This window comes from Pseudophryne corroboree, chromosome 8, assembly GCF_028390025.1.
Source record: "Pseudophryne corroboree isolate aPseCor3 chromosome 8, aPseCor3.hap2, whole genome shotgun sequence".
In the NCBI taxonomy this organism is placed as follows: Eukaryota; Metazoa; Chordata; class Amphibia; order Anura; family Myobatrachidae; genus Pseudophryne; species Pseudophryne corroboree.
The window spans coordinates 235,554,288-235,571,223 of NC_086451.1; the positions used below are offsets into that span (position 1 = coordinate 235,554,288).

At 49.5% G+C, this 16,936-nt stretch overlaps 1 protein-coding gene across 12 annotated transcripts in view; it reads left to right on the forward strand.

Annotated features, from left to right (window-relative positions):
* The window catches only part of DLG3 (discs large MAGUK scaffold protein 3), a 699,019-nt gene that overhangs the window by 548,573 nt on the left and 133,510 nt on the right, over window positions 1-16,936 (forward strand). For 10 of the 12 annotated variants that reach the window (XR_010183050.1, XM_063937118.1, XM_063937110.1 and 7 more), the window contains 2 exons: window positions 10,451-10,492; window positions 10,580-10,630. Coding sequence is in view for 11 of the 12 variants with exons in the window: in XM_063937118.1 (XP_063793188.1) it covers window positions 10,451-10,492; window positions 10,580-10,630 (93 nt within the window). In the remaining variant the exon portion in view is untranslated. Of the gene's footprint in view, window positions 1-9,692; window positions 9,739-10,450; window positions 10,493-10,579; window positions 10,631-16,936 lie in introns of all 12 variants that reach the window. The other 2 variants (XM_063937111.1, XM_063937113.1) reach the window with 1 other exon arrangement.

The window sequence follows — 16,936 nt, forward strand, 5'->3', positions numbered from 1 at the left end:
GATAACCCTGTCTCCAAGGACAAGGGTGTCTCTTCTGTGGTGGTTGCAGAGTGCTCATCTATTGGAGGGCCGCAGATTCGGCATACAGGATTGGATCCTGGTGACCACGGACGCCAGCCTGAGAGGCTGGGGAGCAGTCACACAAGGAAGAAACTTCCAGGGAGTATGGACGAGCCTGGAAACGTCTCTTCACATAAACATTCTGGAACTAAGAGCAATATACAATGCTCTAAACCAGGCAGAACCTCTGCTTCAGGGAAAACCGGTATTGATCCAGTCGGACAACATCACGGCAGTCGCCCATGTGAACAGACAGGGCGGCACAAGAAGCAGGAGGGCAATGGCAGAAGCTGCAAGGATTCTTCGCTGGGCAGAGAATCATGTGATAGCACTGTCAGCAGTGTTCATCCCGGGAGTGGACAACTGGGAAGCAGACTTCCTCAGCAGACACGATCTTCACCCGGGAGAGTGGGGACTTCATCCAGAAGTCTTCCACATGCTGGTAACCCGTTGGGAAAGACCAATGGTGGACATGATGGCGTCTCGCCTCAACAAAAAACTGGACAGGTATTGCGCCAGGTCAAGAGATCCGCAGGCAATAGCTGTGGACGCGCTGGTAACGCCTTGGGTGTACCAGTCGGTGTATGTGTTTCCTCCTCTGCCTCTCATACCAAAAGTATTGAGAATTATACGGCAAAGAGGCGTAAGAACGATACTAGTGGTTCCGGATTGGCCAAGGAGGACTTGGTACCCGGAACTTCAAGAGATGATCACGGAAGATCCGTGGCCTCTACCTCTAAGGAGGGACTTGCTTCAGCAGGGTCCTTGTCTGTTTCAAGACTTACCGCGGCTGCGTTTGACGGCATGGCGGTTGAACGCCGGATCCTAAAGGAAAGAGGCATGCCGGAAGAAGTCATTCCTACTTTGATTAAAGCAAGGAAGGAAGTAACCGTGCAACATTATCACCGAATTTGGCGAAAATATGTTGCGTGGTGCGAAGATCGGAGTGCTCCGACGGAGGAATTTCAACTGGGTCGATTCCTACATTTCCTGCAATCAGGATTGTCAATGGGTCTCAAATTGGGATCTATTAAGGTTCAAATTTCGGCCCTGTCGATTTTCTTTCAAAAAGAATTGGCTTCAGTCCCTGAAGTCCAGACCTTTGTTAAGGGAGTGCTGCATATACAGCCTCCTGTGGTGCCTCCAGTGGCACCGTGGGATCTAAATGTGGTTTTGGACTTCCTAAAATCTCATTGGTTTGAACCACTAAAAAAGGTGGATTTGAAATATCTCACATGGAAAGTGACCATGCTTCTAGCCCTGGCTTCTGCCAGGAGAGTGTCAGAATTGGCAGCTTTATCTTACAAAAGCCCATATCTGATTTTCCATTCGGACAGGGCAGAACTGCGGACTCGTCCGCATTTTCTCCCTAAGGTGGTGTCAGCATTTCATCTGAACCAGCCTATTGTAGTGCCTGCGGCTACAAGTGACTTGGAGGACTCCAAGTTACTGGACGTTGTCAGAGCATTAAAAATATATATTGCAAGGACAGCTGGAGTCAGAAAATCTGACTCGTTGTTTATATTGTATGCACCCAACAAGATGGGTGCTCCTGCGTCTAAGCAGACGATTGCTCGTTGGATCTGTAGCACAATCCAACTTGCACATTCTGTGGCAGGCTTGCCACAGCCTAAATCTGTAAAGGCCCACTCCACAAGGAAGGTGGGCTCATCTTGGGCGGCTGCCCGAGGGGTCTCGGCATTACAACTTTGCCGAGCAGCTACGTGGTCAGGGGAGAACACGTTTGTAAAATTTTACAAATTTGATACTCTGGCTAAGGAGGACCTGGAGTTCTCTCATTCGGTGCTGCAGAGTCATCCGCACTCTCCCGCCCGTTTGGGAGCTTTGGTATAATCCCCATGGTCCTTTCAGGAACCCCAGCATCCACTAGGACGATAGAGAAAATAAGATTTTACTTACCGATAAATCTATTTCTCGGAGTCCGTAGTGGATGCTGGGCGCCCATCCCAAGTGCGGATTATCTGCATAAATTGTACATAGTTATTGTTAACTAATTCGGGTTATTGTTGAAGGAAGCCATCTTTCAGAGGCTCCGCTGTTATCATACTGTTAACTGGGTTTAGATCACAAGTTGTACGGTGTGATTGGTGTGGCTGGTATGAGTCTTACCCGGGATTCAAAATCCTCCCTTATTGTGTACGCTCGTCCGGGCACAGTACCTAACTGGAGTCTGGAGGAGGGTCATAGGGGGAGGAGCCAGTGCACACCACCTGATCGGAAAAGCTTTACTTTTTGTGCCCTGTCTCCTGCGGAGCCGCTATTCCCCATGGTCCTTTCAGGAACCCCAGCATCCACTACGGACTCCGAGAAATAGATTTATCGGTAAGTAAAATCTTATTTTCTCTAACGTCCTAGAGGATGCTGGGGTCCATATTAGTACCATGGGGATGTACCAAAGCTCCCAGTACGGGAGGGAGAGCGCGGAGGCTCCTGCAACACTGCCTGACCAAACTTGAGGTCATCAGAAGCCAAAGTATCGAACTTGTAAAACTTGGCAAACGTGTTCGACCCAAACCAAGTAGCTGCTCGGCAGAGTTGTATTGCCGAGACACCCCGGGCAGCCGCCCAGGAAGAACCCACCTTACGAGTAGAGTGGGCCTTTACGGATTTCGGACACGGCAATCCTGCCGTGGAATAAGCATGCTGGATAGTGAACCTGATCCAGCGTGAAATCGACTGCTTAGAAGCAGGACATCCAAGTTCATAGAGGACAAACAGAGAGTCACTTTTCCTATGACGAGCCGTCCTCTTCACGTAAATCCTCAAAGACCTCACTACATCCAAGGCCTTTGAATTAATTGAGGGATCAGTAGCCACTGGCACCACAATAGGCTGGTTGATGTGGAAAGCCGACACAACCTTAGGCAGGAACTGTGGACGAGTCTATGCCTTTCCTACCAGACTCGGTTTAGAAAATGTGCCCGGAGAAGCCGGTCACAGCTAGGGGAGCTCTACAGAGTTCTCTTAGTAAAAGAGTTTATTTCTTCTTTTCAGTTTTTTTATTTTACAGGGAGGCTGTTGGCGACAGCCTCCCTGCAGCGTGGGACTGAGGGGGGGAGCAGTGTCCGCCCCCTGGGGTCTTTAGTCACTGCTCCCGCTGACTGGGCACTAGCTCCAGAGGGGTCCAATCGCGCCCCGCCGCAGGGGAACGCTCGCCCCGCCAGCCGGCCACCACCCCCTCAGGAGCTGAAGATGGCGAGTGAGTCACTGTCTTCCCCCCCCCCCACCCCCCCTTTGCAAGTGGGGGGGACAGTGTGAAGTGGGCGGCTAGAGGGTTAGGAGCACGGTCTTAACCACGCTCCTGGAAGGCTCAGCGGTACCTTGTGCGGCGCTGGGGGGGGGGAGCGCCCTGGGCCAGCACCAGACCCTGCACTGGTCGTTTCCTGCATGTCGGGGTCTGTGGATCCAGGTCAGCCGAATCCTCCAGGCCAGTATAATCTTCTTGAGAGCGGGAAGGGGGCGGAGCTTCTCCTCAGAGCGGACCCAGCAGCGTTCAGCGCCATTTTCTCTGCCTGCAGTCGCTATCCACTGCCTACATAATACCCTGTGTGTTTGTGGGGTGTTGTGTGTGTGTGTGTGTGGTAACATGTCTTGGGACAATGTGTCATATGCTGCAGAGGATTTGTCCTCCCAGGAGGACTCCATACCATGTAATCAGGATTGCCAGTTTTAGCGCAGATCCCAGCTAGAGAGCCAGAATGGTTAGTCTCTCTGAGGAGGACTATTTCCCAAATTTCTGATAGAGTTGCTAGGACTGAGCACGCCACTCAGGTCCTCCAGTCCTCTGTGGTGGTATGGTTTGATTCTGCCTCCTCGGAGTCTCCGGTGGTAAATTTTCTTATAAACGTGCGCTTGCAATTATGCAGGATGACACGGACACCGACTCTGACGCTGTAGACGGTGATGGGGATGTGTTGCGGGGGACGGCATCACTTGCCGAGGGGGTGCAGTTGATGATTGAGGCTGTTAGGGATGTTTTACACATTTTAGACACAGCTCCGGAACAGGTGGAGGAGGCCTTCTTTACAGATAATAAGAAGCCCCCCCTCACCTTCCCGGCATCCAAAGAATTGAATGCTATCTTTGAAAAGGCATGGGAAATTCCGGAGAAGAAATTCCAGATTCCCAAGAGGGTGTTGGTGGCTTTTCCCTTCCCAGAGGAAGATAGGAAGAGGTGGGAGTTTCCACCGATAGTCGACGCCTCTGTGTCCAGGCTGTCCAAACAGGTAGTTTTACCGGTCCCGGGATCTACCGCGTTAAAGGACCCGGCAGATCGCAAGGTGGATGCTACGCTGAAATTCATTTACACGGCTTCGGGGGCTATATTGCGGCCTTCTATAGCCTGTGCTTGGATTGCTAAAGTTATTGCCAGGTGGTCGATCACTCTGCAGGAGGAATCGTCTACGCTGGAAAAAGGTGACGTTGATTTGTTTTTGCGTAATATTCAGGATTCTGCAGGGTTCCTGGTAGATTCCATGAAGGACCTGGGTTCCATGGCTGCGGGGATCTCCCCCATGTCAGTCTCTGCTCGCAGAGGTCTCTGGCTGCGCAACTGGTCTGCGGACGCGGAATCCAGGAAGTGTGTGGAAGGCCTTCCGTACAAAGGTCAGGCTCTATTTGGGGAGGCGCTAGATGCGTGGATTGCCACGGCTACCGCGGGTAAGTCTCCTTTTCTCCCCTCAGCTGCACTGGCTACGAAGAAGCCCTTTTCATCTAACACGTCACAGTTCTTTCGGGCCGCAAGACCTAGAAAGAATATGCCTTCGAACACCTTTTTCATAGGTGGGCGTGCTAAAGGAAAGAAACCCGCTCCCGCAGGTTCCCAGACCCAGAAGCCCGCTTCTGATATCCCTAAGGCCTCCGCATGTCGGTGGACAGCTAAGCCTGGAGGAAGGTCAGGTGGGTGCGAGACTCCGGCAGTTCAGCCACGTCTGGGTGTCGTCGGGTCTGGACCCCTGGGTTCTGGATATAGTGTTCAGGGGGTACAGATTGGAGTTCCAAGAGCCCCCGCCTCACCGTTTCTTCAAGTCAGGCTTACCAGCTCTGCTGGCGGACAGGATAATTCTTCTGGAAACCATCAGGTAATTGGTGGTGTCAGAGGTCATTGTTCAGGTCCCTCTTCAGCAACGGAACAAGGGTTATTATTTGAACCTTTTTGTGGTACCGAAACCGGATGGTTCGGTACGGCCTATTCTAAATTTAAAATCTTTTGAACCCTTATCTCAAGGAGTTCAAATTCAAGATGGAATCTCTGAGAGCTGTCATTTCAGGGCTGTCGGAGGGGGAGTTCCTGGTGTCCCTGGACATCAAAGATACTTACCTCCACATTCCAATTTGGGCGCCGCATCAAGCTTATCTCAGGTTTGCGCTGATGGACGATCACTATCCGTTCCAGGCGCTGTCGTTTGGCCTCTCAACAGCACCAAAGATCTTCACCAAGGTGATGGCGGAGATGGTGGTTCTCCTCCGCAAACGGGGTGAACATAATTCCTTATCTGGACGATCTCCTGATCAAGGCGTCATCCAGGGAGAGGTTGTTGCGGTCATCGCACTCACGACACAGCAGCTCAGGAAGCATGGTTGGATCCTGAATCTTCCAAAGTCTCATCTGGAGCCGACAAGGTGGCTGTCTTTCCTGGGAATGATCTTCAATACAGAAGTGCAGATGGTTTTTCTCCCGGCAGAGAAAGTGTTGGTGATTCAAACAATGGTCCGGGATGTCCTATGGCCTACCCGGGTATTGGTTCATCAATGCATACGCCTTCTGGGGAAGATGGTTGCCGCCTACGAGGCTCTGCAGTACAGCAGGTTTCATGCTCGATCGTTTCAACTGGACCAGTGGTCGGGCTCTCACCTACACATGCACAAGAGGATACGCCTGTCTCCGAAAGCCAGGATTTCACTACTCTGGTGGCTGCAACTTCCACACCTTCTGGAAGGGTTAAGGTTCAGAATTCAAGACTGGATCCTTTTGACCACAGATGCAGGTCTAAGAGGTTGGGGAGCGGTCGCTCTGGGGGAAACCTTTCAAGGACAATGGTCGGCTCGAGTCACTTCTCCCAATAAACATCCTGGAGCTAAGGGCCGTGTACAACGCCCTTCTGCAAGCAGCACACCTTCTACAGGATTGGGCTGTTCAGGTGCAGTCGGACAACGTGACCACTGTAGCCTACATAAACCAACAAGGCGGAACGAAGAGCAGGGCTGCCATGTCAGAGGTGGCAAGAATCCTCCTCTGAGCGGAAAGGCACGCTGTAGCGGTGTCAGCAATTTTCATTCTGGGAGTAGACAACTGGGAAGCAGACTTCCTCAGCAGACACAATCTCCATCCACGGGAGTGGGGCCTCCATCCGGAGGTGTTTGAGGAGGTAACCGGTTGGTGGGAGGTTCCTCACGTAGACATGATGGCCTCCAGCCTCAACAAGATCCCGGTCAAGAGACCCTCAGGCAGTGGCGGTGGACACACTGGTAACTCCGTGGGTGTTCCCGTCAGTGTATGTGTTCCCTCCACTTCCTTTGATTCCAAAACGTTCTTCAGCTGGTAAGAAGAATTAAGGTTCTGGCAATCCTCATTACTCCGGACTGGCCAAGGAGGCTTGGTATACGGATCTACTGGATCTTCTGCTGGAAGATCCAAAGCCCTTACCTCTTTGAGAGGATCTGCTACTGCAGGGGCCGTTCGCCTACCAAGACCTACCACGGCTACATTTGATGGTATGGCGGTTGAGCGCCAGATCTTAGCTCGGAAAGGTATCCCGAGTGAAGTCATTCCTACCCTGATTCAGGCTAGGAAGGGGGTAACGTCTAAACATTACCACCGTATTTGGAAAAAATATGTTTCTTGGTGTGAATCAAGAAAATTTCCTGCAGTGGAGTTTCAACTTGGACGTTTTCTCCTTTTACTGCAGGCGGGAGTGGATGTGGGCCTGAGATTAGGATCCATCAAGGTCCAGATCTCTGCTTTGTCCATCTTTTTTCAAAAACATTTGGCTGTCCTCCCTGAGGTTCAGACCTGTTTGAAAGGGGTACTGCACATCCAGCCTCCCTTTCTGGCGCCTACGGCTCCATGGGATCTGGATGTGGTGTTGCAGTTCCTACAATCTGCTTGGTTTGAGCCTCTACAGGAGGCTGATCTCAAGTTTCTCACGTGGAAGGCGGTCACCTTGTTGGCCTTGGCTTCTGCGCGACGCGTGTCGGAATTGGGTGCTTTATCTTGTAAAAGCCCCTATCTGATCTTCCATGAAGACAGGGCGGAACTTAGGACTCGTCCACAGTTCCTGCCTAAGGTTGTGTCGGCTTTCCACATCAACCAGCCTATTGTGGTGCCAGTGGCTACTGATCCCTCAATTAATTCAAAGGCCTTGGATGTAGTGAGGTCTTTGAGGATTTACGTGAAGAGGACGGCTCGTCATAGGAAAAGTGACTCTCTGTTTGTCCTCTATGAACTTGGATGTCCTGCTTCTAAGCAGTCGATTTCACGCTGGATCAGGTTCACTATCCAGCATGCTTATTCCACGGCAGGATTGTCGTGTCCGAAATCCGTAAAGGCCCACTCTACTCGTAAAGTGGGTTCTTCCTGGGCGGCTGCCCGGGGTGTCTCGGCAATACAACTCTGCCGAGCAGCTACTTGGTTTGGGTCGAACACGTTTGCCAAGTTTTACAAGTTCGATACTTTGGCCTCTGATGACCTCAAGTTTGGTCAGGCAGTGTTGCAGGAGCCTCCGCGCTCTCCCTCCCGTACTGGGAGCTTTGGTACATCCCCATGGTACTAATATGGACCCCAGCATCCTCTAGGACGTTAGAGAAAATAGGATTTTGGTTACCTACCGGTAAATCCTTTTCTTGTAATCCGTAAAGGATGCTGGGCGCCCGCCCAGCGCTTCGTTTCCTGTATTGGTTTTATAGTTCAGTGTTGCCTGGTTCCTAGGTAAGTTCTGCGTTATATACTGTTTCAGCTGTTGCTGAGTTGTTCCGGCATGTTGGCCGGATTTTCATGTTTGTGTGAGCTGGTATGAATCTCGCCACTATCTGTGTAATTCCTTCTCTCGAAGTATGTTGTCTCCTCGGGCACAGTTTCTAGACTGAGTCTGGTAAGAGGGGCATAGAAGGAGGAGCCAGCCCACACTATTAAACTCTTAAAGTGCCAATGGCTCCTGGTGGACCCGTCTATACCCCATGGTACTAATATGGACCCCAGCATCCTGTACGGACTAAGAGAAAAGGATTTACCGGTAGGTAACCAAAATCCTATATTTTTTTTTTTTTTTTATGTGTCTTAATCGCGATGTGACTAGTACGCACCAGTAGACTATGCTGATTAATATGTGACACCTGTATATTTGTGTACAACTTAGTCTGTATACGGAGCACAAAGGAAATTGGGTTAGAAAAAAGCCGCAGCTGCTACATTGTTGCTCTTCATATGCAGATTCAGAGATTGTCGCACAGAGATATACAAGTGGTGCATATCAAATTAATCACACAGTATCCTGGTGTGTCCTAGTTCCATTGCATTGCAAAAATGATGCTCGACACTAACAGAGCCCCGTAGGTCCTGGTGTGCCAAGAGAGGCTGTTTGGCTTGACTGCTGCAAAGATATATGAGGACACATCTGTGGGATGCAGTGTACTGTATGCACCATAGTCACTATTGAAAAGGTTGATCTGCGGAATACTGATGGTACAGTAATAGTAAGTGACATGGGCGCTCTAGGTGTGTGGAACTGACCACGGGCTGTAGTGGCGAGCAGGTATGTCAAAGTATTGAAGAGAAATGTAGAAGTTCAGTGACAGTGGTCTGCCACATGGTGGTACTGTCTGACAGTATGTGCAGCAGATCTGTAATGAGCAGTGGTCCCTATGATGATTTCAGACACCATACTGTGATATTGGCTGATATTCCTGCTGTTTTTATAGTGTTCATGGCCTGTCTTTATAAAGTTATGTTGAAGCACTATGGTTATAGCATAATGAAGTTCCCTCTTGAAAGCAAATCTGGAAATGTGACTTGAGTGTTAATCTGGATATTTAGAATAAGTGCACTAAACGATTGTGGTCAGCAACATGGACATAGCAGATTGTGCGCTGTATTATGCACACTTACGGAGGTTGAGCACTCTTTGAGGCACAGTATTCAAAACGAAAACACAAGATGTATAGAATAAAACTTCAGCTTATCACAACACACGTTACAAGAGGTGCACTCAGCAGTGTTTCTGGGACATAGCATGCACATGTACCATCTTTAGAGAGTGACTGGAGCACTGAAGTGTTTAGTGACGTTACGATTAGATGCGATCTCTGGTTATTCAGCCATGCCAGTATGTCATCAATGTTCTTGATTCTTCCTCTGTCCTCCTTAGTGTTACCTCCTAAAATGAGCAATAGTGTGTCCCTTCTAATACTGATTCGTGTGGTCAGTTGAAATGCCCTCCATTTTGACAATTCTTCGCCTCTCTTGCTTTGGTGTATTTGTTACATAAGGAGGATGTGACATTGACATTATTCTGTGCATGGTGACTATTCTTTTGGGCTCTTCTTCCTAACACTGTCTCTATCTGGCTGTCTCTCACTGTCTCTGTCTTTCTCCTCTCTCCTATCTGTAATATCAGGACTTCCCTGGCTTAAGTGACGATTATTATGGATCAAAGAGTCTGAGTAAGTCCCTCAGTATGAGGGGGGAGGGGCTCTGCTCTTACTATTGGGATGTGTGTGCTTGGGGACATGTCTTGTCAGGTGTGGGTGGGGGGCAGATGGTCGTTTGTGGCATGTCTCTTTTCACCTATGTATGTAATGCACATAAAGATCTGACTCCGCATAGATCATCTTATTGAAGGCTGCAATGCAGCTTATCTAATTATTCTTTGGAAACCCCAGATATTTAGTCTATAAATGATCATTTATTTATATACACTACTTGATTTAGCAGCTCTGCAAACTAGGTTTGTATGCCCTGCATTCAGCTAAAGCATGACTGTCTGACATCCCAGTACAGGTCTATTTCCTAGAATGAAGCTAATGGCCATTGGAATACCTACAGCTATTTGTTACTGTAACATGGCAAGTTGATGTCTATGTGATATCTAAAAATGAAAAAAAAAAAAAATATTGTTGGACTCTTAAGGAAGTTAATTATATTTAAATGACGGAAGTAGTAAACTTTAACTGTATAAGCAGCAGTGTGAATATGTTTAAACCCATTTTAATCTTAATTCTGATATCATACCAGGGAGGCTGATCTGGTAATAGGACAGGCAGCTGTTATGTGGAGCTTGCACTTCATAGGGTTCTCAAACCCTTTCCCTTTGCTCTGTGTGTGCAGTGTGTCACATTCCCACTATACCCCATGATGACATCTCTTTATTTACAGAGGCTGTGACATCGAATACCAGTGACAGTGAGAGCAGCTCCAGTGAGTAGACATTCACTCTCATTATCTAATCACTGCCCTTTTAATTTTGTGAAATCTCAAACAAGCACTTTTATTATTACTCCACAGAGGGACAAGAAGACACTATCCTGTCATATGAGCCAGTGACCCGACAAGAGAGTAAGTCTTACAAATAAAGACATGTGCCATAAAACATATAGGTGACTTGATATGCTGCAGGGGAGGGTCATCCTCTAACGTTTTAATCATTACACTTAATCTCGGTAATGAATTCAAACAAAATATTAAACCAAAAACGGACACACTACAGTGAAGTATCTGCAGGTATTTTAAACAATTGTTACAAACAAATCTGCAGGAAAGAACCGTGGGCTGCAGGTATATGCTCGTACGGCAATCTGCTGGCTATCACTGTCCTAAACTTGTAATTCATACATGGGCCCTGTTGTATTATCACTTTAGTACACTTGTTCAACTGGCTTTTCTGTCTTTATCCTATTACTGTGGCAATATAATCCTGCATATATGTGCTGTGACCTGGTATGAATTCTGTAAGTGCCTGATCTCAAAGGTGGTGTAATTATTTCCGTGGCTCTTTGCTCCGGCCTTAAAGTAAGTGACAAACTCAACCCCTACAGCTACACCATGTGCCACTCACCTAGCTCTTACTACTTGGCGGCACTTGGTAGCGTGAGAGTTTCATAATGAGTAAATCATTGATGTGCAATAGTATAAAGTAGTGTTTCTGCTGCGGGGTACACTGGGCTCCACAAGGATAGACATTGGGGTGTTGAGTAGGATCTTGATCTGAGGCACCAACAGGCTCAAAGCTTTGACTGTTCACAGAATGCACAGCGCCGCCTCCTATATAACCCCGCCTCCCTGCACAGGAGCTCAGTTTTGTAGTTGGTGCTGCAGATAGCAGGCACATAACAGAGGGGCTGCTCCAGACAGCCCTAAGAAGAGCTTTTTTTTTTAAGAAAAAAGTGAAGACTACAAGTGCAGCAGCGGTGTGTAAATGTCAGGAGACATTCACTGCTGCAGCTCCAGCTCTCCCCAGCGGCGCTGTACACCCCCGAGCCCTGGTTGCCGGGTAACTACAGCAGGAGGCCCCGGTTTTCTTCTCAGTCAGGCACACACGACGGGGGCACTCCGGGATCGCGTGGCCGCGCTTCGGGAGGTGGTGAGTGGGTCCCGCTTGCGGAGCGGTCAGTGGACACTGTGGCAGTACAGGCGATCCCACTAGATCACCAGGGCATGGGTGCAGGTCAGGTTTTCTCTCTAAACCATTTTCAGTAGCCCACAGTACCCGGTGGTTTTGCCAGCAGGGGGATAAGGCTTAGACCTGAAGCCCCTCCCTCCAGCCCCAGGGCGCCATTTCTCGCAAATGTTACCGCCCTGGAGCTGCATATCTGTCTCTCCCTCACTCCCTGTCAGTGTCTGGGCGCCATTTCTCTCAGCTACACTGTTCCTGGGACTGCTTGGACAAATCCTCCTGTGTAAAGCCACCTGGTTGTCAGTGCTGTGACTTTACATGACACTTAAGTATTCTACCTGCCTTTTAGACGGTGCTAGTTAAGAAAGAGTGCATTTAGTCAGGGTTTTCTAGTACAATTACCCTGTGATATACATCCAGTTCTTACTGTGCAGTGTTATATCTATTGACTACATAGCTATATATATAAGCTAGTCCAGTGCAGTATTATTGTTAGTAATAACCTCTGCATTGTACAAACTGTGACTATCTGTGTGTGCATTAGCTAGCTGAGTGGTGTCCATTTCGTGTCTTTCACTCAACTTGCTATCCCGATATTCTATAACCTGAGGGGGCTTGGTGCGTCAGATTTTATATTGATATAGGATTTTCACAAAGATATACTTTAATACGTATTTTTCTCTGTGATTTAGTCACCATATCTCTCCTTTATCTCTGCTAGTACTGACTACACTGCGCAGGGGTTTGGGTAAGGGGTATTGTGCTGCTGCCAATTGTACTGTGTTACCTGATACTGCAAGTTATATCATGTCTGCTTCTGAGGGTAACGATTCTAGGGCTGAACACACTGCCGGTGTTGCTGAAGCCACAGATCCCTATGAGGAAAATATAGCAGCTGTGGGCTCTGGTTCTGGGGGCTCCTTGACCCCCAGTGGGACTGTGGCAACGGAGGTACATAATGACCCACCATCGGCCGCTTTTTCCACGCTTCTACATACGCTAGTTAATAAACTAACACCCCCTATCGGACCCCCAATGCCGGTACAACCGTATGTGGTCCCTGCAGCTAACCCGCCGTGCGCGGACGATTTATCTGCTCAATTGAAGAAGTTGAACCAGTCCCTGACTACTAAAAAGTCTGACCATTGCTCGCCTAAGTCCAAGGGGTCCTCTAAGCGAGCTCTGGTCTCCTCACAATCAACTGCTGTCGCTGACAACTCGTCTGATGAAGACGGCACTTACACTGACCCCACAGGTTCTGACTCAGATACTGCTGATGGGGAGGGTAGTTCACATGTGGATGTTCCTGATCTTTTGGAGGCTATTAAGTTAATTCTACAGATTACGGATGATCCCGAGCCATTCGTCCCTCCTAAGAAACCAGATAGGTTCAAGCGTCAGAAGGTGATTAAACAAGTTTTACCTCATTCTGACCACCTAGTGGATATACATCAGGAACCCTGGGAAAACCCGGGTACGAAGTTTGTGCCTCAAAAGAAGATGCTGGCTCGCTATCCCCTCGCCCCAGAGCGGTCTAAAAATTGGGAAACGCCTCCTCCAGTAGACTCACATGTGGCTAGGATGGTGGTTTCGTCAGCTCTACCTGTCACTACCGTCACGTCTCTAAAAGAGCCTACGGATAAACGTGTGGAGGGTTGTCTGAAAGCGATTTACACCCTCAAGGATACTACACAAAGGCCCACTGTTGCAGCAACATGGGCTGCAGAGGCTATTGAAGCATGGGCCTTAGAGTTAGAAGCTGAAATCTCCTCTGACCATGCTAGACAATGCTTGTCATATATTGTCACAGCTTCTCGCTATATTTAAGAGGCGGCTTCTGATGCCGGTATCCTAGCAGCCAAGGCCTCTACTACGTCAGTCCTGGCTCGCGGGATATTGTGGCTGAGACCCTGGTCTGTGGATCTGGACTCTAGAAAAACCCTGGAGGTACTCCCTTTCAAGGGAGATATTCTGTTTGGGGAGGACTTAAATAAGATAGTGGCTGACTTGGCTACTGCCAAAACTGCCTGTTTGCCAAGTACCGCTCCTTCTGTGTCGAAGGCTAAAGGTACTTCCTTTCGCCCCTTTCGTCCTTCAGGTAAAGCAAAAGGTCAGGCGTACAACAAGCAGGCCCGCACTTCCAAACCTGGCAAGCCAAAGCCCAAAAGAGCCTGGGCGGCCCGTCAGCCAGCTTCCAAGGCCGATAAGCCTGCCGCATGACGGGGCGGGCCTCCCCCTGGGGGATCCCAGGGTTGGGGGCCGGCTTCTAGGGTATACCCAGGAATGGTTGAAGATCACTTCAGATGCCTGGGTACGGGAAGTAACCGACCCCCTCATCGATTTTGCCGGACAGACGTCCCGTTGGACCAGACAAAGGCAAACACACTACATTCGGTGGTACAGACCCTCCTGGACACAGGAGTCGTAGTACAGGTGCCTCTTGCGCAGAGGGGCCGGGGGTACTATTCTCCACTGTTTCTAGTCCCGAAACCGAATGGGTCCTCCCGGCCCATTCTAAACCTCAAGGCATTGAACAGGTTTGTGAAGGTTTCCAAGTTCCGTATGGAAACCATTCGCTCTATAGTTCTGGCCTTGGAACCGGGGGACTACATGGTCTCCCTGGACATACAGAATGCTTACCTGCATATTCCTATAGCAGCATCACATCAGCAATACCGGAGGTCTGCTATTGGCAACCTCCATTACCAGTTTCGGGCGTTACCTTTTGGTTTAACAACGGCTCCGCGGGTCTTCACTAAAGGCATGGCTGTGATGACGGTGGTACTCCGCCGTCAAGTGGTCAGGATACTGCCGTATCTAGACGACTTGTTAATCCTGGCAAATTCCCCAGAACTTCTCCTACGTCATCTAGATTTGACTGTCCGGTTTCTACAAGCCCACGGGTGGCTCATCAACTGGAAGAAATCCTCCCTAGTCCCTGCTCAGTGCATTGTGCATCTGGGAGCGCTATTGGACACTCACAACCAGAGGTTGTTCTTGTGTCAGGAGAAAGTCCTGAAGCTTCAGGACAGGATTCGTTGCTTCCTTTCTCGTCCGCAAGTGTCGATACATTCGGCGATGCAGGTGCTGGGCCTCATGGTGTCAGCATTCGACATGGTGGAGTATGCTCAATTCCATTCTCGCCCCCTCCAGAAGCTAATTCTAGCCAAGTGGGATGGCCTGCCTCACCGGATCAGGTCCCACATGATCTCATTGACTCCGGAGGTCCGTCTGTCGCTGCTCTGGTGGCTCCAGGACCAACAATTGTGCAGGGGCCGTCCCTTCTGGATATCCAACTGGGTCCTGTTGACGACAGATGCCAGTCTAAGAGGTTGGGGCGCGGTGCTGGAGCAACACTCCCTTCAGGGTCGGTGGACCAAGGAGGAGTCCCTCCTCTCAATCAACATTCTGGAATTTCGGGCGGTCTTCAATGCATTGAACCTAGCTCAGCATTTAATTCAGAACAGTCCTGTTCAGGTGCAGTCGGATAACGCCATCATAGTGGCTTACATAAATCATCAAGGCAGCACTCAAAGCCGTCTGGCAATGAAGGAAGTCTCACGGATTCTACATTGGGCGGAACGCCATCTACCGGCCATATCGGCAATCCTCATTCCGGGAGTCCTGAATTGGGAAGCGGACTTTCTCAGTCGTCGGGACGTACATGTCGGCAAGTGGGGCCTCCATCCAGAAGTGTTTCAACTCCTAGTGGAAAGGTGGGGCCTTCCAGACGTAGATCTGATGGCATCTCGACACAATCACAAGGTTCCGGTCTTCGGAACAAGGACAAGGGATCCTCTAGCAGCATTTGTGGATGCGCTGGCGGTGTCGTGGAGGTTTCGGCTGCCGTACGTGTTCCCTCCGGTCTCACTCCTGCCCAGGGTAATTCGGAAGTTCAAGCAAGAAAAAGGAATACTGCTTCTCATAGCTCAAGCGTGGCCCAGATGGCACTGGTTCTCAGACCTGCAAGGCCTATCGTCAGAGCGTCCAATTCTACTTCCACAACGCCCAGACCTCCTCGTTCAGGGCCCCTGTGTCTACCAGGACCTAGCCCAGCTGTCTTTGATGGCGTGGCTCTTGAAGCTTCCGTCTTGAGGGCTAAAGGGTTTTCTGAGGCGGTCGTTCAAACTATGTTGCGGGCCCGGAAACTGGCTTCGGCTCGGATTTACTATAGGGTCTGGCATTCTTACTTTGGTGCGCATCTAACAATTATGACGCTTCCAAGTTTAGTACGGCCAAGTTGATGGCTTTTCTTCAGCAGGGCCTCGACTTAGGCCTGCGTCTGGCCTCCCTCAAGGTTCATATTTCTGCCTTGTCGGTGTGGTGTCAGAGAATAATTGCGACCTTACCTGATGTGCATACCTTTACTCAGGGTGTGTTGCTTATCCAACCTCCCTATGCCTGTGGCTCCTTGGGACTTGTCGGTGGTTTTGGAGGCGTTACAAGAGTCTCCGTTTGAACCTCTTGGTTTAGCTGACCTTAAGTGGCTTTCCCTTAAGGTGGTGTTTCTGCTGGCTATTGCTTCAGCTAGAAGAGTTTCGGATTTGGGTGCCTTGTCCTGTAGTTCCCCATATCTGATATTTCACCGTGACCGGGCGGTTCTTAGGGCTCGTTCCACCTTAACCAAGAGATTGTGGTTCCGGCACTTGTTTCTTCTGATCTGTCTCCCAAAGAGAGGTCTTTGGATGTGGTACGGGCTCTCCTTATCTATGTGAAGAGAACTGCTTCTATTAGGAAATCTGATTCTCTCTTTGTATTGTTTGGATTTCACAAACGTGGCTGGTCCTGCTCACAAGCAGACTTTGGCCAGATGGATTAGAATGGTGATTGCATATGCTTATGTGAAGGCTGGTCTGTCAGCTCCTGCTCATATTACGGCCCATTCTACTCGCTTCTCAAGATGCTTCATTTGGACGCCGGGTTCTTGTGCCCGCTACAGTGCGTCCCCTCCCATAAGGAACTGCTTTAGGACATCCCCAATGTCTATCCTTGTGGAGCCCAGTGTACCCCGCAGCAGAAAACGAGATTTATGGTAAGAACTTACCTTTGTTAAATCTCTTTCTGCGAGGTACACTGGGCTCCACAAGGCGCCCACCCTGACGCACTTAGCTTCTTTGGGTTGGTATGGCATTAGCCGCTGACACTTCTCTTGTCGTGAGAGTGTGGTGTATGTGGCTACTAACCGTTCTCGTCTCTTTTCCTGCTACTGCATTGGGCTGGTTAACTAAAATCTGAGTTCCTGTGCAGGG